Source organism: Nomascus leucogenys, chromosome 4 (assembly GCF_006542625.1).
Source record: "Nomascus leucogenys isolate Asia chromosome 4, Asia_NLE_v1, whole genome shotgun sequence".
Taxonomy (NCBI): domain Eukaryota; kingdom Metazoa; phylum Chordata; class Mammalia; order Primates; family Hylobatidae; genus Nomascus; species Nomascus leucogenys.
The window spans coordinates 47,644,695-47,666,171 of NC_044384.1; the positions used below are offsets into that span (position 1 = coordinate 47,644,695).

Below are 21,477 nucleotides of genomic sequence, written 5' to 3' on the forward strand. Positions count from 1 at the left end.
GTAAAAGTGTTTATTAAGCAATTAAGCTTTCTGCCTAGCTAACAGGGCTTGAAAATCTTGCTCCATGGACACTTCATAAAAATTGCTTTATAAGGTGATTAACATTCAAAATGGATAAAATAGGTTTATAAAGTTAAATCTGGCATATAGCACCAGCATGTGGTAGCTTTTTCTTATCCACTTTTTTAAGTGCAATGGGTTATCTCCTACATGTCTTTCAGTGTGAATTATGAGAGTTAAATGTTTGCCTCCAGACAAAATTTTAATTAGACACACAAGTAGGAGAAAACCACTTTTAATTGAAAAATAAAGCAATACATCTCAAATAAGACTCTGTTTAACAACAAAACAAACTGTAATTTGTTGAAATAGCTTTCCTAAGTGGTATTGTGAAATTTAGGTATTGGAGTATCAATACAATTCCCTCCTTTAATCCTGACTCAGCTGTAAGTAATATTAAAAATAAAAACTTTTCCCCATAAATTTCCATAAATTAAATGTGTAAAGTCTATCCCTATTCACCGACAAAAAGAGGGGAAATTTTAAACAATCATTTTCATACTGAGAAATTCTCAGATAAAAGCAAATAAAGTCAGTATTTTCCTTATGAAAAAGCTGGTATGTGAGACACACAAGACTATCAATGAATGATATTTAACTCATTCACAAAACTTTAAAACACAATTCCATCAAGATGACCTCTACTACAATTTTCCTTTAAAGAAGTTCCCAAATCCCAGAACGATTTAACTAACTTGACATACTGGATGTATTAAACTTTGAAAGAAACTATGAAAGTTATTGCTTTCAAGTGGAAAACACTATGGTCAAAAGTCTCTTAAAAAGGAGCTGTTTTTTAAATTACACCCATGTAACTGAGAGAAAATGCTCAAGCACACACATAGTAAACATCACTCTTTAAAATGACAGAACAAAGGCGTATGTTCATTAAGATGTATGGCTTTTCTTGTGGTTGTTATTACAATCCATAAAGTCTTTACTATTTATTTGACTGAAAAAGGTTTTTACAAAACTCCACTTCCAAAATTAACATTTTTATTAAATCAAGTTAAAAAAATGTTCAGTGTAGAAAAGTCAACAAGGGTTTTAACAAAACCAAAATATACCTTTTTATACAATATATGTATACATTAGCAGCAAACTACTTCTGAGATTCTCTTTTATGTTCTTTTAGTTATTTTAAAGAAAGCATAAACAATGTATATTAGTATGGAATGTCAGCAAATCCACTCTTAGTCCTTTATTCTGTGACTTGGGCCTTCTACAAAATACTTTGATTCTCACTAATGAATATTAAGAACATACCCAATTTTGACTAAAAAGTAGTGAAACAGTGGTTGGTAGAATCTTTCTCACTATATCACGGTTACACATTATATTTGAGAATAACAAATGAGCACCATATGAACAGGTAATTGTGTGTGTGTGTAAACTCAAGTTTTAAGGTGTAATAGCAGCCAACTAGATCACTTAGCACTGTGACTATCACTTTTTAAAAATTTGGTGATACACAAAATTTTAAACAAATCAGATAAACACTTCAACCCCCTATTGCTTGTCCATTTAAAAAATCCTTAATAGAAATTCTATATATAACCTGACAAACTGCATACACACAAAAGTATATGTATATATGCATATACATCTTTAGCTTTGAATAAATTTCTAAACTGAGATGAAGCCAAACCTCTCATTTATATCTTCTAGAATATAATATCACCAACTGAAAGTTTCTAATAAGAGTTTCGACTTAGTTACTCAGAAATACTGGCTACTGAAAATTCTGAGGCCAAAGAGCTGTTATTCAGCTTAGTATATTCTAGGCTTACAAATCAAAAACTGAAATTATCAAATGCCCATGAAAGAAATAAATTTTTCTCTTTGTATTTCCTTCTAATAACAAAAAGAAAATATCTTTACAACAAGCTTTCACTTTTTAAAGAATTAAAATTATTACAGAAATCTCACTAGTCTTCAAAAATAGTAAATGTTATATAAATACAATTTTCTTATAGTTGAATTTTTCAGCTAGAATCTGCATTTAAAAAATTTCCTTTGGATTATTCCATTTAGCACTTCAAGTTTCTATTCTGCAACTCTAATAACTGGCTCAGATTTGTTAGGTTATATCAATCACATCGTTCAAAATTTGCTACTGTGTGTTAAATGTGTACAATAATAAATGGGAGGAATGCACCAAATTTCAAAAGCAACATAATGAAAAATTCAAGAATATTTAATATTACAAAAAGATAAAGTACAACAGGGATTCTCTTTCACTGTTACATTAGTGAAACATCTTTTTTACACTTTTATCAAGAAGATGAAGTTTTTAGAAGCCCTACCTTTATTTTCAATCAAAAACTAAAATGACTGAATTACTTTTATTAATATATACATCAAGTTACTGAAACGGTGACTTCATGTAGTTTCCCCCTTAAAGATGGCACTTGCAGGTACAAAGATGCAGAGATGTCTACAGCCTTCAGATGTTTACTTGAAAAGATTCTTCAACAGCAGTTTGATATTGGGTTTCTTCATCTAACTGAAGATTCTAAAAACAGTAACATTCATGTCAACAGGAAAGTCATACTCAACTACTCAATACTTTGCCCAATATATTAGACATCTTGATACACATTACACACACTCAGGACAGTTATGTACAACATATATAATAGTATCTTTTAAGATACAAGATTTGAATACCTGAACTTTAATAAGAAATTAAGTTCAGTTGTAACTGTTCAAGAATAACAAACAGGATCATCACAGAACAAAATTTGAGTGTTATAATGCATTATAAGTCATTCATAAAAAATGTGGTAAACTGGAAAGCTGGGTAAGCATGCGCCTGTAGTTGCAACTATTCAGGAGGCTGAGGCAGAAGATAGTTTGAGCCTATGAGTTTGAGGTCAGCCTGGGCAACACAGGGAGACTGTCTCTTTAAAAAATAAAAATAAAAAATGAAAAATACAAGTGAAGTCAATCATAATACACAACTAGAAAGTAATGCCAAATATCTGACAGTAAACTGATTTTAAGAAAACAAGCATTTATTGAATTATGAGGTGAGTAAGAAATTTTTTTGGGGGGGAGTTTGGCTCTGTCACTCAGGCTGGAGTGCAGTGGCGCAATCTTGGCTCACCGCAACCTCCACCTCCTGGGCTCAAGCAATTCTTGTGCCTCAGGCTCCCAAGTAGCTGGGATTACAGATACGCACCACCACACCCAGCTAATTTTTGTATCTTTAGTAGAGACAGGGTTTTGCCATGTTGGCCAGGCTGGTCTTGAACTGCTGACCTCAGGTGATCCACCCGCCTCGGCCTCCCACAGTACTGGGATGACAGGCATGAGCCATCGTGCCCAGCTGAGTAATAAATTCTTAACCATAACACGAAGCCTACAGCTTATTCAATCCGTTATAAAACTACTCCTTAATTTTAAAAATTATATTGCTATCAATTTTATGCCCTATGAGTTTTGCTTTAAAATCAAGGCCTCTATTTAACAATCTGAAATAATTAGATCACCTACTTTTCTTTTTTTTTTTTTGAGACGGAGTCTCGCACTCTCACCCAGGCTGGAGTGCAGTGGCGTGATCTCTGGTCACTGCAAGCTCTGCCTCCCGGGTTCAGCCCATTCTCCTGCCTCAGCCTCCCGGGTAGCTGGGACTTAATAGGCATCTGCCAACACGCCCGGCTGATTTTTTTTTTGGAGACGGAGTCTTGCTCTGTCCCCCAGACTGGAGTGCAGTGGCGCAATCTCGGCTCACTGCAAGCTCCACCTCCCGGGTTCACGCCATTCTCCTGCCTCAGCCTCCCGCGTAGCTGGGACTACAGGCGCCCGCCAACACGCCCGGCTAATTTTTTGTATTTTTACTAGAGACGGGGTTTCACCGTGTTAGCCAGGATGGTCTCGATCTCCTGACCTCGTGATCCGCCCACCTCGGCCTCCCAAAGAGCTGGGATTACAGGCTTGAGCCACCGCGCCCGGCTAATTTAACTTGGCCTCCCAAAGTGCTGGGATTACAGGTGTGAGCCACCGTGCCCTGCCTAGATTACCTACTTTTCTATGGCAAGGTAAAACAACTTGACGGTTGGATCAAAAGTGGTTCACAAATTTTTGTATTTCCAAATACATTACATAGCAATCTTTCTTACAATGAGAATAATAATCTAGAATTACTTCATAAAATTGCTAAAGCAATAAAGCACATCTAAATTTTACATATATTTTGAATTTTTATTTTGAAATTGGCTAAATAATGCAAATTCTACAAAATTTAAAAAGCATTTAACAAGAATGATGTAATTTCAACACTGGAAGGCAGACAAAAATGTAGATTTTGTTCATGTCACTGTGCTTACCTAAACTGGAAAACAAATAGCCATTCTTTGTCAGGACTAATCTTAAATAAAGTTTTGATTAAACCGAAGTTGAATAAAATGCAATTTAATAATTAATAAAACAGGTTTTCACCTAATTAAAAAAAGTACATCACATATTTAGAAGTAGAAATTAATCCATTTTGCTTTACGAATTCATTTTTACATTATATAACTTTTCTTACATTCTTAGTCTCTGTAACCTAGCTTTGCCTGATAACTAAGCTCCCTCATTTTTAAAAACGTTGTCTTACATGCTAGATGTGAGAAATCTAAGATTTCTAGCATAATACAAGCAACTTATACTACATGAGAAATATATCCTCCATATGTTGTACCAATTTTACTTCTCTTGTAGGTACAATTTTCCCTTAAATCTAGACAGAGTTTTCATGTAAATCATCATTTTGTTAATCTGGGTGCTTGTTGTTCCTCTATTCTCTCTCTAGTACAGGAGGTAGAGAGTAAACTCAATTTTTACCATTTGTACAAGCTGAAGTTCACCAATATTATTAAAAACCTAAGAACTTGCTCTAAATCCATCCAGTAAGATACAACAGCTTGCCACAAAATTTAAATCTAGATAAAAAAAAAAAAGTTATTTTAACTTTAATATTTAAACAGTACTTTCTTAATCTTGAAGAATTCACTTACCACAAATTCTCCATAATCAAATTGATGTCTCTGATTTAGATGACTAACGAAATTTCTGGTAATCTGGCTAGGATCTCCCCAAGGAAGAGACACACAAATAGGACATGTCTATAAGAAACAGATTGTTTTAAACAAAAAATAATAAAAACAATGAAATATTATACAATTATTGAGTATTAAAATAACACAGGGATACGTTACCAAAAATATCTACGTGAGAAGCATTTTTAAAGGCCAAGTTCCATGACTAGATCATTTCCCAATCAATTACCTTAGACAAAAATGACACTAATCTAACACAGTAAGAGAGATCTTAGACATTCTATTCCTTAAATCTCTTATTACACAAATGTTTCAACAGAAAAATCACATCTAGCTTTTAATACCAACTGTAATGACAGTTATCACTAACTGGCTGCCTGCAATATATCCAATATATTATCTCATTTGATCTACACAATAACCATATAATTATTATTAGTTTTATTTCATTTGTAAGTAAAATAAAAATGAAGTAAACTGGAAAATTTACTTTAAATTGTATCCTTAGTTTTTCTTTTCTTTTTTTATAACTAGAGACACAGTCTCACTGTTGTCCAGGCTGGGTCTCAAACTCCTGGGCTCAAGCAATCCTCCCACCTTGGCCTCCCAAAGTGCTGGGATTAAAGGCGTGTGCCACCACACCAGCCATATCCTTATGTTTAAATAAAGTACATCTTAAAAAGTGAATGGATAACATAACTGAAATAACACACAAAAAACCTTCAGTAATTAAACTCTCGCCAAAGTTTATGATATATCAAATATTATGCAGAAATGAATAAAAATTTGGTAATCCAATATAAAACTAAGTAAAATCTTAAATATGAGCGAGATTTCCTGGAACATCTTTGGCACTGTATTTGTCTATTTAAGCATAACTGAGCCAGGCGCGGTGGCTCATGCTTGTAATCCCAGCACTTTGGGAGGCCGAGGAGGGCGGATCACGAGGTCAGGAGATCGAGACCACGGTGAAACCCCGTCTCTACTAAAAATACAAAAAAAAAATTAGCCGGGTGTGGTGGCGGGCGCCTGTAGTCCCAGCTACTCGGAGAGGCTGAGGCAGGAGAATGGCGTGAACCCGGGAGGCGGAGCTTGCAGTGAGCCGAGATTGCGCCACTGCACTCCAGCCTGGGCGACAGAGCAAGACTCCGTCTCAAAAAAAAAAAAAAAGCATAACTGAACCCATTCTAACAAGCAAAGTAGGTAGTACGCCTTCTTAGGTGGTATGTGAGAGCTTAAGGTCATCCTCAATGGTTATTGAAGCATATTCTTTTTATTTATTTATTTTTTTAAAATAGACAGGGTCTCATTATGTTGCCCAGGCTAGTCTTGAACTCCTGGGCTCAAGCAATCCTCCCCTCTGGGCCTCCCAAGTGCTAAATTACAGGCATGAGCCACCGTGCCCGGTCCTGAAGCATATTCTTTCACAACTTTTCCTAGCATACTCACTAAAACAGCTTAGAAATATCTACAGTTCTTATTGATAACATTTTCCTTCCTATTCTCCTTTCTGAAGACAATATTTATATATCAAAATGTTCACCTGAAAGGGAAGTATCTCTCCCAGCTCAGTTTCTCCTGTTCCATTCACAGCTGAAATAACTTACCTGTGAAACACTTCTAGGATCATTATATGTTGGAATCCTGAATTCTGCTCTATCTCCCTCATTATCAAAAAGCTCTCACCATTTTCTTACAAACCCTCAAAATGTCATAAAAAATATGTAGGCATCAAATACAAAGTCTAATTCTTTTCTTTCCTTGCTTTATGCATTCACATACTATATGCTGCAAGAAAACAATAAAAATACCTACTGACTTTATTCTTACTTATAGGTATTTTCACCTACAGCAATCTACCTGACTAGATCTACTTGTCTGCCATCTACAGAGCAAGTAACTGAGGCCTCAATAGACAGGTTGTGCTACTGCGCAGGAATGAGTTCCTGGTTCATCTTTCATTACTTCACTATTCTCCAGACTATGCTATATTACCTCACACTATGCATCTCCCTTTTTATAATGAGAGTTACTGCAATTTTAAATATCTCATTTTGCTTCACAGTCATCAATCCTTTGTTGACAAAAATCTACCTTACTGATAATGCCACAACCAAATGTAAATCAACTACTTTCCCTTGCATACATGAAGTGAAATAAATAGAACAGCATGTTTTATTCTAAGCAGAAGACTGTCTTAAACATATGTACTTACCACAGGAACTATCTGAAATAGGTGATTACTGTTACAGTGATCCAGTAAACGCTGTCTGGTAAAATTTGATTCTTGACACAGGGGACACTTAAAAGTAGGATGACCAGAAGAACTATAAAACAATTTTAAATGAAACATACTTAATTCAAAATCATAACACAAAAATAACGCTCTCCTATTTTTTGAGGAATCACTATACATTTTTTTAAAAAGTTATAATTATTAGACTATTTAAAGATTCTCTCATTTTGAACATATGTACTCAGGAAATGATGCATTACAGAGGTTCCCAATATCAGTTTACAGTACTCTTAGTGTCCTCAATAAATTTTTTCATGGTGCCTCTAGGCCAAAAGAAAAACAAAAACCTAGCTGACTCCATTTATTATGTAGTTAGGTCCAAACTTAATTGTAGTCGTTTGTTTGATGCCAATAGCTGTCATTTCATGTCCCTTGAAAATTTTTAATATTCTGTAGTATTCCACATTTTGCAAACCTTTTATCTAGGAACTTAAAACTTCTAAAAGACTTCCATCAATATCATATCTCTAATAAATACCAGGCCCTAGGAATCCAACATCCAAAATTCAAAGGAAAAAAACAAAAGCACTGATCATGAGAATGAAATACTCGAAAACATTCTGAGGATCAAGCATCACTGAGTTTTAATACTTCTGAACTTCAGGAAGGGACAGTTCAACACAGACAACTTTACCTAAATCATGTGTGGAAGAAACCTGACCACAGTGAAAGAGAATAAACTTTTCTAACCTAATGTGATTCTTAAAAGCAATAACTGCATTTTCTACTTCTAAACTGCTAACTTCAAACACTATGCCTAATGATGTAACTGATTTTTTTTTTTTTTTTTAAAGTTTAATTTACGGCCAGGCGTGGTGGCTCATGCCTGTAATCCCAGCACTTTGGGAAGCCAAGGCAGGTGGATTATCTGAGGTCAGGAGTTTGAGACCAGCCTGGCCAACATGGTGAAACCCTGTCTCTACTAAAAATATAAAAATTAGCCGGAGGCCGAGGCGGGCGGATCGCGAGGTCAGGAGATCGAGACCACAGTGAAACCCCGTCTCTCTACTAAAAATACAAAAAAATTAGCCGGGCGTGGTGGCGGGCACCTGTAGTCCCAGCTACTCGGAGAGGCTGAGGCAGGAGAATGGCATGAACCTGGGAGGCGGAGATTGCAGTGAGCCGAGATTGCGCCACTGCACTCCAGCCTGGGCGACAGATCGAGACTCTGTCTCAAAAAAAAAAAAAAAAAATTAGCCGGGCATGGTGGCAGGCACCTGTAATACCAGATACTTGGGAGGCTGAGGCAGGACAATCACTTGAACCTGGGAGGCGCAGGTTGCAGTGAGCCAAGATTGCACCACTGCACTCCAGCCTGGGCAAACAAAGCGAGACTCCGTCTCAAAAAAAATAAAAAAAATAAAAAAAGTTTAATTTAAAAAGCTATTTGATAAGTGATAAATATTACTTGCTAAAGTGGCAGGATTTTTCAAAAGCTTACCTTGTATTCTCTTGGTAAGTTTCTGTGTTATCAGATGTGGATGTTTCACTCCTATTGCTTAAGAAGCATAGGGAGAAAAAGTTAATACCTCGAAGTAATGAAAACACACTAAAGGTTCATTATCTTGAACCATTAATGAAGAAGACTAGTTTGAATTTGTTTTAAAAAGTCTGAACTTCAATATTCCTTTTTCCTATTGGGTCCTTGAAAAAACAAAACTTGAACTTCAAATGGTTCTGAACTATGAAATAATTACAATATTAATTACTTTTAAATAAATTGACTGCTTACTAGATTCTTATTCATGTTCTTTAAAATTAACTGATGCACAGTTACAGAAGTATACAGAATTTTGCAGAATTACCTTAAATCCCATTCCTCTACCTTTACCTAGACTAGTAAGGTTTTAAATGCTACGGTAGACTCAAGAATTTGTGAACTTTTTTACTTGAAACTAGGACATGGTATAAGGTTATGCCCTCCAAAGTGGAGTAATTTAAGAAAATATGTAAATGTTCGCTATGTTTGTATTTTATTTCCAAAAAGGAAAGAAACCAGGCTTCACTAACATTTAATATATAGAACAACTTAACATCTCCACTTTTACCATATGCCAGAGAGTCATGTGTCATATGGAATATCAGAGGAATATCAGAGGAGGGAAGAGTAAGTATTCCATACAGGGATTGTCACTTGTGTGCTACAGAATTTGATCAATGTGGTCAATTTTATTTATTTATTTAGTTAGTTTTTGAGATGGAGTCTCAATCTGTCGCCCAGGCTGGAGTGCAGTGGTGCAATCTCGGCTCACTGCAACCTCTGCCTCCTGGGTTTGAGCAATTTTTCTGCCTCAGCCTCCCAAGTAGCTGGGATTACAGGCGTGAGCCACCATGACCGGCTAATTTTTGTATTTTTAGTAGAGATGGGGTTTCGCCACGATGGCCAGGCTGGTCTTGAACTCCTGAGCTCAGGCGATCCGCCCACCTCAGCCTCCCAAACTGCTGGGATTACAGGCATGAGTCACTGCACCCGGCCCAATGTGGTCAATTTTATAAAAGCAATGTCTTTCAACAGTAGAAATCTTAACATGGTCATAATTTAGGTAGTGGCTAAGAAAAATTGTACAACACAGGTTGGTTCTATATCTCAGAGTTTAAAACATTGAACTTAAACTGGTTATTCATTTTTCCTTTATAAAAAGACAAGGAATACCATATCATCTACTTAGCAGCTGATCTTTCTTTTCTGTTTACTTTCATAATAAACGTATATACAACAATGTGTACGCAGTGAAAAGGCACCATTCCAATGACACTCAGTTCATTTCTGTGAAGATAACAATGTTATCTCCCCACACATAGCCCAAGCAAGCAAGCAAACTTCACTGTTAAAATACATAACCCAGGCCGGGCGCAGTGGCTCACACCTGTAATCCCAGCACTTTGGGAGGCTGAGGCGGGCGGATCTCTAGGTCAGGAGTTCGAGATCAGCCTAGCCAACATGGTGAAACCCCGTCTCTACTAAAAATACAAAAATTAGCCGGGTGTGGTGGCAGGCGCCTGTAATCCCAGCTACTCGGGAGACTGAGGCAGGAGAATCGCTTGAAACCGGAAGGCGGAGGTTGCAGTGAGCTAAGATCGTGCCACTGCACTCCAGCCTGGGCAACAAGAGTGAAACTCGGTCTGAAAAAAAAGTACATAACCTAAATAGAAGACTATTAAACTACTATTTGCACCTTTCTGGAACTAAAAGCCTGCTCTTTAAAATAAAGTCAAATTATGGAGAGTGCATTTATTAAGGGAGTGTTACATGATTTTGTTACCAAAAACAGCATGTGTCACCAATTAAAAACAACTCATACCTATACATTTAAAATTGGTAGATGTTTCTAACCAGCTTAAAAAATCTTCCAAATTAATATAATCACTGGGTTTTGAATGTGCCCTTTAAAAATACTGTAACAACTTCTAATTAGTTTATAGAGCTATAATATCATTGGGGAAGATGAAAATTTCAGCAACAGTCCTTTTTATATTTAGAAAATAGGATTGCCGGGCGCGGTGGCTCAAGCCTGTAATCCCAGCACTTTGGGAGGCCGAGGCGGGTGGATCACGAGGTCAGGAGATCGAGACCATCCTGGCTAACACGGTGAAACCCCGTCTCTACTAAAAAATACAAAAAAATTAGCCGGGCGTGTTGGTGGGCGCCTGTGGTCCCAGCTACTCGGGAGGCTGAGGCAGGAGAATGGCGTGAACCCAGGAGGTGGAGGTTGTGGTGAGCCGAGATCGCGCCACCGCACTCCAGCCTGGGGGACAGAGAAAGACTCCGTCTCAAAAAAAAAGAAAAAAAAAAAAAATAGAAAATAGGATTAAAACTTTTTTTTTTTTTTTTTTTTTTGAGATGGAGTTTCACTCTTATTGCCCCGGCTGGAATGCAGTGGCGCGATCGCAGCTCACCACAACCTCCGCCTCCCGGGTTCAAGTGATTCTCCTGCCTCAGCCTCCTGAGAAGCTGGGATTACCAGCATGCACCACCACACCCGGCTTGTTTTGTATTTTTAGTAGAGATGGAGTTTCTCCATGTTGGTCAGGCTGGTCTCAAACTCCCAATCTCAGGTGATCTGCCCACCTTGGCCTCCCAAAGTGCTGGGATTAGAAGCATGAGCCACCACACCCGGCCAGGATTGAAAAAATTTTTATTTTATCCTATGGCATACATCTTCCATTTGGATCTGCCTTTTTTTTTTTTTTTTTTTTTTGGAGACAGTCTTGCTCTGTCTCCCAGGCTGGAGTGCAGTGGTGCGATCTCAGCTCATTGCAAACTCCTCCTCCTGGGTTCAAGTGATTCTCGTGCCTCAGCCTCCCGAGTAGCTAGGTCTACCGGCCATGCCACCATGCCTGGCTAATTTTTGTATTTTTAGTAGAGACAGGGTTTTACCATGTTGGCCCAGCTGGTCCCGACCTCAAGTGATTCACCCACCTTGGCCTCCCAAAGTACAGGGATTACAGGCATGAGCCACCGAATCCAGCCAGTACTATGCAGTTTTAAATAAACACAAACACTGGGGGTACATACTCAATTCTTTTACTGATAGGGTAATGCAATCACAAAACTTCTGATTTAAAGCATTTAATATCAAAGTTAATGCCCTTTTTAAACACGTTCTCCCTTCTATCTACCCTTATAACTCTCAATTTTCCATTATTACTGTCATCATCATCATTCTAGTTCTTCCTAGTCATCCTTGTATCATGCCTGGGCTGTTGTATCATGCCTGCTCATTTAGCTCAGAATAGGTTCAACAATAGAAAATCAATTACTGACAGCAAATTATTATTTTTTAAAAAACTTATGATTTTATCAGATACAGAAACACCAATAAAATTCAATCTCCATAATAAAAAGCAAAAAATTATTTTCCTATAGGTATGTCTGTTGCTTTTTAATTTAATGTTCTATATCACACTTGGTTTACTGCATTCAATAGGATCTCTATCCAATGTTAAATAGTAAGCACAATGCTTTTTAAAAATACAAATGCCTAGACTCCAGATATCAGAATATCTGGAACTCTAGCCAGATGTATATATGTTTTTAATTTCACACATGATTCTGATTTGAGTAAAACTATTAATGGGGAAATCTTAAATTCAGGGTAATACCGACATGGAGCAGATAAACTGTAAAACTAAAAGATCTACGCTAAAAAACTATAGTAAATATTATACTTATTTGTAAAATTGTAGGTGTATTCCCACTAAAATCAGGAACAAGAAAAAGGTGCCTGCTATTTAACAGTGAATAGAAAACCTATTCAATGCAATACATCAAGTATTATATAGAACATTAGGTTTAAAAGAAGCAGACAAAACTATGGGAAAATATAATGATTTTCTATACAATAAATCTAAAAGAATCAACAGGTAGATTATAAGAACTGCCAGATTAGAACTATTACAACTGACAAATCATTAAAGTTGCTGAAAACAAGATTAACATAAAAATCAATTGATATTTCTACTCTCTAGTAATAACTAATTAGATTATCAAACAGGAAAAAAGGGCTCATTCTTATAGCAACAAAAACTATAAGGTTTTACTAGAAAAAGATATAAAACATTTACTCATGTTTTAAATGAACTTTTAATCCATTTTTTTTTAAATGAGAAAGAGGCTGGGGGCAGTGGCTCACTCCTGTAATCCCAGCACTTTGGCAGGCCAAGGCAGGCGGATCACCTGAGGCCAGGAGGCCGAGACCAGCTTGGCCAACATAGCGAAACTCTGTCTCTACCAAAAATACAAAAATTAGCCAGGCGTGGTGTCACATGCCTGTAGTCCCAGCTACTCGGGAGTCTGAGGCAGAAGAATCACTTGAACCCAGAGGCAGAGGTTGTAGTAAGCTGAGATCATGCCATTACACTCCAGCCTGAGAGACAGAGTTAGACTCTGTCTCAAAAAAATAAAAATAATAAATAAAATAAAATAAAATAAAATGAGAAAGAGGCCAGGCACCACAGTGGCTCATGCCTGTGATCCCAACACTTTGGGAGGCCAAGGCGGGAGGACTGTTTGATCCCCAGAGTTTGAGACCAGCCTGGGCAACATAGCGAGACCCTACCTCAATAAAATAAATAGTAAAATGAGAGAGGTCATATTTCTAGAGGAATGAACAATGGATCACCTGCTACTGCCCCCCCTCCCCCCCCCAAAAAAAACCAGGATGCAGAGATGTGTAGAACAGAAGTGGCATTATAAATCAGTACAAAGAACCGACTCCTCAACGAATGGTACCAAAACAAATGGTTTATCACATGGGGAAAATTTTCCCTACCTCACATTATACAACCCAAATAAATGTGAAAAGCTCAGCTTTTAAAGTTTAAGAAGAAAATATCTTTTTTTTTTTTCTTTTTGAGACAGAGTCTTGCTCTGTCGCCCAGGCTGGAGTGCAGTGACGCAATCTCGGCTCACTGCAAGCTCCGCCTCCTGGGTTCACGCCATTCTCCTGCCTCAGCCTCTCCGAGTAGCTGGACTACAGGCGCCCGCCACCATGCCCAGCTAATTTTTTTGTATTTTTAGTAGAGACGGGGTTTCACCGTGGTCTCGATCTCCTGACCTCGTGATCCGCCCGCCTCGGCCTCCCAAAGTGCTGGGATTACAAGTGTGAGCCACCGCGCCCGGCCTGAAAATATCTTTTATAACCTTGATGTAGAAAAAAAATTTCTCAGGCATGATATAAAAAGAAAATTAAAGAATATACATATACATGTAAATACAATACTTTTCTATGTCAAAAGACACCATACAAAACCAGCCAAAGGCTAAACAAAAATATCTGCAATGCATGTAACGAAGGATTATTATTATTATTTTCTTTTTTTGTGACGGAGTCTCGCTCTGTTGCCCAGGCTGGAGTGTTAGCGGCACGATCCCAGCTCACTGCAACCTCGGCCTCCTGGGTTCAAGCAATTCTCCTGCTTCAGCCTCCTGAGTAGCTGGGATTACAGGCGCACACCACCACGCCCAGCTAATTTTTCTATTTTTAGTAGAGACAAGGTTTCACCATGTTGGCCAGGCTGGTCTCGAACTTGTGACCTAGTGATCCACCCACCTCAGCCTCCCAAAGTGCTGGGATTACAGGCATGAGCCACTGCGCCCAGCATTATTATTATTTTTTGAGAAAGAGTTTTGCTCTGTCTCCCAGGCTGGAATGCAGTGGCCAGATCTCAGATCACTGCAACCTCTGCCTCCTGGGTTCAAGAAGTTCTCCTGCCTCAGCCTCCTGAGTAGCTGGGACTACAGGTGTGTGCCACCATGCCTGGCTAATTTTTGTGTTTTTAGTAGAGACGGGGTTTCACCATGTTGGCCAGGCTAGTCTTGAACTCCTGACCTCAGGTGATCTGCCCACCTCGGCCTCCCAAAGCTGGGACTACAGGCGTGAGCCACTGCACCCAGCCATAACAAAGGATTATTATCCAGAATATATGAAGAATGCCTATAAACAAGAAAAAGAACATTTTAATACTATGCCAGATTTCTTCCTAGCTATTTAGCCACTTAAAATATTGAACAATCTGGAGAGAAATTTATTAGGAAAAATAAAAGACTGCTGGTAATTTCTTTTTTTAGTTTTTGTGAAGAGCTGTATTTGAAATAAATTGTATGAGCCTACTGATATCCAGTTACTAATGTTTACAAAGAGTCAAGATTAGTAGGAACAGCCTGAAAACAGACCAAATGATTTCCAAGGAAGATAAAATTGAAATGTCTTCTGTATCTTAATGATTACATTCATCTTCCCTCCTCCTCCCCACTTCCTGTGGCTAAAGAAAACAAAAATATATAATCTTATGTTAGCAGAAGAATTTTGGTATAAAATAGGAATGGCCTTAGTAAAATTAGCACTGCTATCTAATTATTATGAGAAACTACCCCATACCAATGCAATAATTTTGCTAAAACATCCTCCAATATTTACTAATTTATGGTAAACAGTACTACTCTGAATGATATGAATGAAAGTGACACAGATTATTTTAGATGGCTCAACTGGAAGTTATAAGCTTACAGTTAGATATATGGAAATAATAATGTCTGTTTTACCAATTCCTGTATATTCATAACGTGGAGTGTGTCCAGCACTTCAGAACATATAATAAACAGTATGAATTAGTGAAATGATCTATGGATTTATTTTGCAATTTTTTTTTCTACTCAAAGATAGTTGCATGCAAATGCCACTTTAAGAATTTCCATAGCCATGCTCTATTCAGCTCTCTTCTTCAGGTTCTGGTATCTATTTCCTCCTCTCTCCTGCTTTCAGTAGACCCAGAGCACACCATTATTCCTTGTGGCTTCCTATACCCTACTTATATAGTGTACCTAACATACTACTCTTTGAAAATAGTCCCTTTACTAAATTCTCCTCAAATCGCATAATTAGAGCCCACTGTTTCCTGCTCAGATCGTGAGTATACCATGGATCATATCTTATTTTTCCTACCATTAAAAAAAAAAAAAAATTTCTGGCTGGGTGCAGTGGTTCATGCCTGTAATCCCGACACTTTGGGAGGCCGAGGCAGGTGGATCACCTGAGGTCAGGAGTTCGAGACCAGCCTGGCCAACATGGTAAAACCCCATCTCTACAAAAAATACAAAAATTAGTTGGGCGTGGTGCTGGGCACCTGTAATCCCAGCTATTCAGGAGGCTCAGGCAGGAGAATCACTTGAACCTGGGAGGTGGATGTTGCAGTGAGCTGAGATCGCACCATTGCACTCCAGCCTGGGCGATGAGCAAAACTCTGTCTACAAATAAATAAATTAAAAATAAAAATAAACATTTCTGGCCAGGCGTGGTGGCTCATGCCTGTGATCCCAGCACTTTGGGAGGCCAAGGCAGGTGGATCACCTGAGGTCCGGAGTTCGAGACCTGCGTGGGCAACAAATTGAGGACCCTATCTCAATGTGTTTAACACCAAAAACTACCCCCCAACCCCAAAAAATCAAAAAATTAGATGGACGTAGTGGCATGCGCCCACGGTCCTAGCTACATGGGAGGCTGAGGCAGAAGGATTGCTTGAGCTCAGGAGGTCGAGGCTACAGTGAGCCACGTTCACGCCATTGCACTCCAGGCTGGATGACAGAGCAAGACCCTGTCTAAAAACAAAATAGAACAAACAAAATAAATTTAAAAATTAAAAAAAAAAAAAAAGCTTTTCCTTCCTTTGCCAATTTTCTTACTGACTGAAAATCCATATACAAACGCCATTCTTCCATTGCAATCAGAACTCTGCATAGGATATAGAAATAAATAAGACTAAAAAGCTCATTCCAGGTGAGGAGACAGGCTGAAATAAATAAATACAATAAAGTTTAGAGATCTAATAGCATAAAGAACAGTTCTACCAAGAAGAAGAAATTCTAGAGCTCAGGAAGGATTTTACTGAGTAGCTAACACTTGGTCTAAGTCTTCAAGGAGAAGAAAAAAGTCAATCAGCTGGCAAAATGCAGGTTGGGATATTACTGGCAAAAGTGTGGAGGTGAGGGAGTGACAATGATGATGATGAGGAAGAACTAACATTTTCCAAGCAAAGTACTATTCAAGTTTCTTTACCTGTATTAACTTATTTATTAACTTCAATCCAATGAGGACCTATCATCATCATTACCTCTCATACCTTTCCTTAAACAGATGAGACAACTGAAGCAGTTTCTTGACAGTGCAATACAATTAGTAAGTGACATCTGAAATTTGAACCCAGCACTCGGGCTCCAAGCCTACATTTTTAACCACAGTCATACTGTTTTTCAAGAATGGCAAAGAGAGGGAACAAATCAATCAACATGGCTAAGGCATGTGATACAATGATGGATAACCAAGAAAAAAAGGCTATAAAAAGAGAGGAAAGGGCCAGATCAGAAAGGGCTTTGGAATAAGGAATTTTGTCGTGTGTGTGTGTGTGTGGTGTGTGTGTGTGTGTAAAGAATTTTGTCGTGTGTGTGTGTGTTTTAGACGGAGTCTGACTCTGTCGCCCAGGCTAGAGTGCAGTGGTGTGCTCTCAGCTCACTGCAACCTCCGTTTCCTAGGTTCAAGTGATTCTCCTGCCTAAGCCTCCCAAGTAGCTGGGACTATAGGCACGCACCACCACGTCCAGCTGATTTTTGTATTTTTAGTAGAGACAAGGTTTCACCATGTTGGCCAGGCTGGTCTTGAACTCCTGACCTCAAGTGATCTGCCCACCTTGGCCTCCCAAAGTGCTGGGATTACAGGTGTGAGCCACCGCGCCCAGCCAGAATTTTGTCTTTTATACTTCATTAATATTACTTTGGTGATAGAATGTGAAACAGATTAGACGATAACTACCAGCCAAAAGGCTATTATCATAGTTCGAGTGAGAGATGATGAGGGCCTGAGCTAGGGAAGTGACGAGATAAAATAAAAGTACAGATGAGGAATATTGCTATTAGGAATCAAGTGTCTATGACCAAGTGGATCTAAGAAGTAAGGGGGAGGAAGGCCTGTCTCCTGCTAAGAAAATTTGGTCATTAAAAGTGTGATTACAATCATGTATACTAAGAACTTTATTAAAAGCTGGAGATATGCTCAACAAGACAAACACCATCCCCTCACTTAAGAACAATCTATTGGGTAAAAAAGCAGATACGAAATTACAATAAAGTAGAAGTACAACAATAAGAAAAACATAGAAATGAAGAGACCCAGAAGGACTAAAAAAAAACTATAAGAGCAACAACTTTCAAACAAATTTCCTTGACACTAACAAGTCAAGTAAAATGAGAACCTGAAAAGTTTTTTCAGACTAGGCAATCAGAAAATTACTGCAGATCTTTACCAGACAATCACTAAAGATCTTTACCAGAAATTTCAACTGAGTAGGGAAGACGCCTAATGTAGTATGATCAACATGAGGTGCTTAAGGGCAGTTAAGTTACTAAAAATTAGCAATATGTAAAATGAAAAGCTACTAAAATATTAGAGACTGCTTAACATACCGTCTCCTGGGAACCTTTCTATAATAGTGGCAATATTGTCTTTCCTTACAGTTATGTATGTGCTTACTACAGAAGTTTTCAAAATTAACAATGCATTGTTTAGGGACACATGCATGGGTGATGATACATAAAGAAAATCAAAGGAACGAATAATCCAAATAAGAGAATAGAGGTTGCATCTAGGAGTATAGGGTTCAAATGGGCAGGAGCTCACATAGAGATCCTAAAGTTCTGAAAAATGTTCTTTCTTGACCCGGGTTAATAGGTAACTGGATGTTTACCATTTTTTTTTTTTTAAACCACAAGTGCATTTTGGCCATTTTTCTGTGTAAAATACATTTCATAAAAATGTTTAATGTACATAAATCTGAGGTAAGATACAAATCAATCCAAATCTAGTTGTTTAAAAGAAATGAGACTCAAATAGAACTGCATTGCACCTGGTTTCACTTTTACATGACATTTTAGAATAAAAATTTCAAACTCTAAGTCTATCCCTTAGATAGCAAAGAAAAACAGGTTGTAGTTTGCAAATACATTACTGAAAAGAATTTTCTATAGTTTTTCAAATCATTTCAGTTGCAAAATTCGTAAGAGAAAAATCTCCAGCTTATTTTTTACTCAAAAAAATGAAAATTCTTAGAATGATTTTAAATAACATAAGCTTAAGTTCATGAAGTTCATCTCCCAGATGAGATCTTACGTGTGCCAAACAGATTTTAAGGCAAATGCTGTAGTTCTGATACTTGGCAATTCACTTTAAAAACACATGTGCACATACACACACACACATCCCCCCAAATACCTTATCATATAGTTCCCAAAACAATTTCCATTTCAATTACGAAAATTCTGTATTTAGGAATAAGTATTGCTTACCTGTTCCCTACTGAATCTTGAGAGATCTGAAAGTTTGGAATGATAGAAGAAACACCATATTCATCCTGATACTTCTTACAAGATTTGTAATGATGTCTCATGCGATAGAATTTAATCTGTAAATTATTAAAATGTGACTTTTAATTTAAAATAGAACTTGTAAGATTTGAGATAGTGTAAAAAGAGGAAAAAAATAAAAGTAACTAAATACTCCATTTAAACAGGAGTTGTATTTTTTTTTTTTTTTTTTTTTTTTTGAGAAGGAGTCTCGCTCTGTCACCCAGGCTGGAGTGCAGTGGCGCGATCTCAGCTCACTGCAAGCTCTGCCTCCCGGGTTCACGCCATTCTCCTGCCTCAGCCTCTCCGAGTAGCCGGGACTACAGGCACCCGCCACCACGTCCGGCTAATTTTTTGTGTTTTTAGTAGAGACGGGGTTTCACCGTGGTCTCGATCTCCTGACCTCGTGATCCGCCCGCCTCGGCCTCCCAAAGTGCTGGGATTACAAGCGTGAGCCACCACGCCCGGCCAGGAGCTGTATTTTTTAAAGTAAATGATTTCATCCTTAAGTAGGAGTTAAAAATAGATAATACATTTCTGTTCATTAAATGTAGAGATGGAGAAGAGTCCATCTGTCCCTAAGTTCACGGCAAAAAACAGCAAATAACTTCACACTTGAAAAGATACTACCAGCAGTAGACAAAAAAATTAAAAGCACTAAGAGGATGCCAGATGCTATTGGGCATGTCTTATTATTTAACTTCTGCAGCCTGACACAGTTAGAAAGCACTTTAAAAAAAATTAAGTTCCTGGCTGGGTGCAGTGGCTCGCGCTTGTAATCCCAGCCTTTTGGGAGGCTGGGGCGGGTGGACTGCTTGAGTTCAGGGGTTCAAGACCAGCCTGAGCAATATGGCAAAATCCCGTTTATACAAAAAATACAAAAATTAGCCAGGTGTAATCTCAGCTACCTGAGGGGCTGAGGCAGGAGGATCGCTTAGAGCCTGGGAAGTCAAAGCTGCAGTGAGCCAAGATTGTGCTACTGTACTCCAGCCTGGGTGACAAAGTGAGACCCTGTCTCAAAAAAAAAGAAAATAAAATTAAGTTCCCAGGAATACTTGGAACATTTTTCAGTTTCTCACTGAGAGGAATAGCCAGAATCTCTCGAGTGTGTTTTCCAGCTTCACTTCACTGCCCTGTCAGTTAAACACTTCCTTCAAAAAGATGTAAAAGCAGATCTGACTTGTGTGAATGCATGAAATAGCAACCAGCTTTGCTCACTGAATTCATTAGCTATTAGAAAAAATGTCAGTGATAAATCTATAGACACATGGATATACTCAAAGCCTAACTACCCCTCACTATTTTATTCCTTCTCCAAATGACAGAATAAAATCCAGATTAGAGAATTAATGCTGGTTATTTGTTAACACCTGATTTTCCTACATGTTCCTTAAAAATAACCAAATATTTTGTGACTTCTTTCTTCTTCTTTTTTTTTTTAGACAAGTTTCGCTCTTGTTGCCCAGTCTAGAGTGCAATGGCGCAATCTCAGCTCACCGCAACCTCTGCCTCCCAGGTTCAAACAATTCTGCCTCAGCCTCCCAAGTAGCTGGGATTATAGGCATGCGCCACCACACCTGGCTGATTTTTGTATTTTTAGTAGAGACAGGGTTTCACCATGTTGGTCAGGCTGGTCTCGAACTCCTGACCTCAGGTCATCCACCCACCTTGGCCTCCCATAAGTGCTGGGATTACAGGCGTGAGCCACCATGCCCGGCCCTTGTGATTTCTTAAATACATACATATAAATACATAAGTAAAGTGAGGAGCTAGAGAGTTCCTTAACTACGTAAATCCATGTGCCCAAACTAGTAACATTTCTATGTGCTAAGTTGCAATAATGATACTACCATGAGAAAAACTTAAGGGGTGAATTTGTACAAGAATGGGGTTTAAATGAGCTAAATGCCAGCTTGCTAATTTAGTTACTTTAGTAAGTAATCAATGAGAAATCACTTTTAGAAAAATGCCATGCTAAATATTATGAAATTCAGTGGTTTTTTTTTTTCAGTCTCATTTCTCAGTAAGTTTATAATCTAGTAAGATCTATGACCACAGCTTTTTTTGGCCTTTTCTATCCAATTCCCAGTCTAAATACCTTTCATCTTTTCAAAAAAAAAGCACCAACCAAGAAAATTCAAATAAGAATTTCAGAGTAGAAACTTGGCTTCCAAAGAAGAGAGATG

The 21,477-nt window shown here is 38.0% G+C and overlaps 1 protein-coding gene across 5 annotated transcripts in view; it reads right to left on the minus strand.

The window, feature by feature from the left end:
- Nucleotides 1-279: 279 nt before the first annotated feature.
- RNF138 (ring finger protein 138) overlaps nt 280-21,477 on the minus strand; it is a 42,357-nt gene continuing 21,159 nt past the window's right edge. For 3 of the 5 annotated variants that reach the window (XM_030810610.1, XM_003261958.4, XM_012506350.2), the window contains 5 exons: nt 19,235-19,350; nt 8,843-8,899; nt 7,321-7,432; nt 5,064-5,171; nt 280-2,575 (listed from right to left, as the gene is read on the minus strand). In XM_030810610.1, the coding sequence (XP_030666470.1) occupies nt 2,507-2,575; nt 5,064-5,171; nt 7,321-7,432; nt 8,843-8,899; nt 19,235-19,350 (462 nt within the window). In that variant the 3' untranslated portion in view covers nt 280-2,506. The remainder of the gene's footprint in view (nt 2,576-5,063; nt 5,172-7,320; nt 7,433-8,842; nt 8,900-19,234; nt 19,351-21,477) is intronic. The other 2 variants (XM_030810611.1, XM_030810609.1) reach the window with 2 other exon arrangements.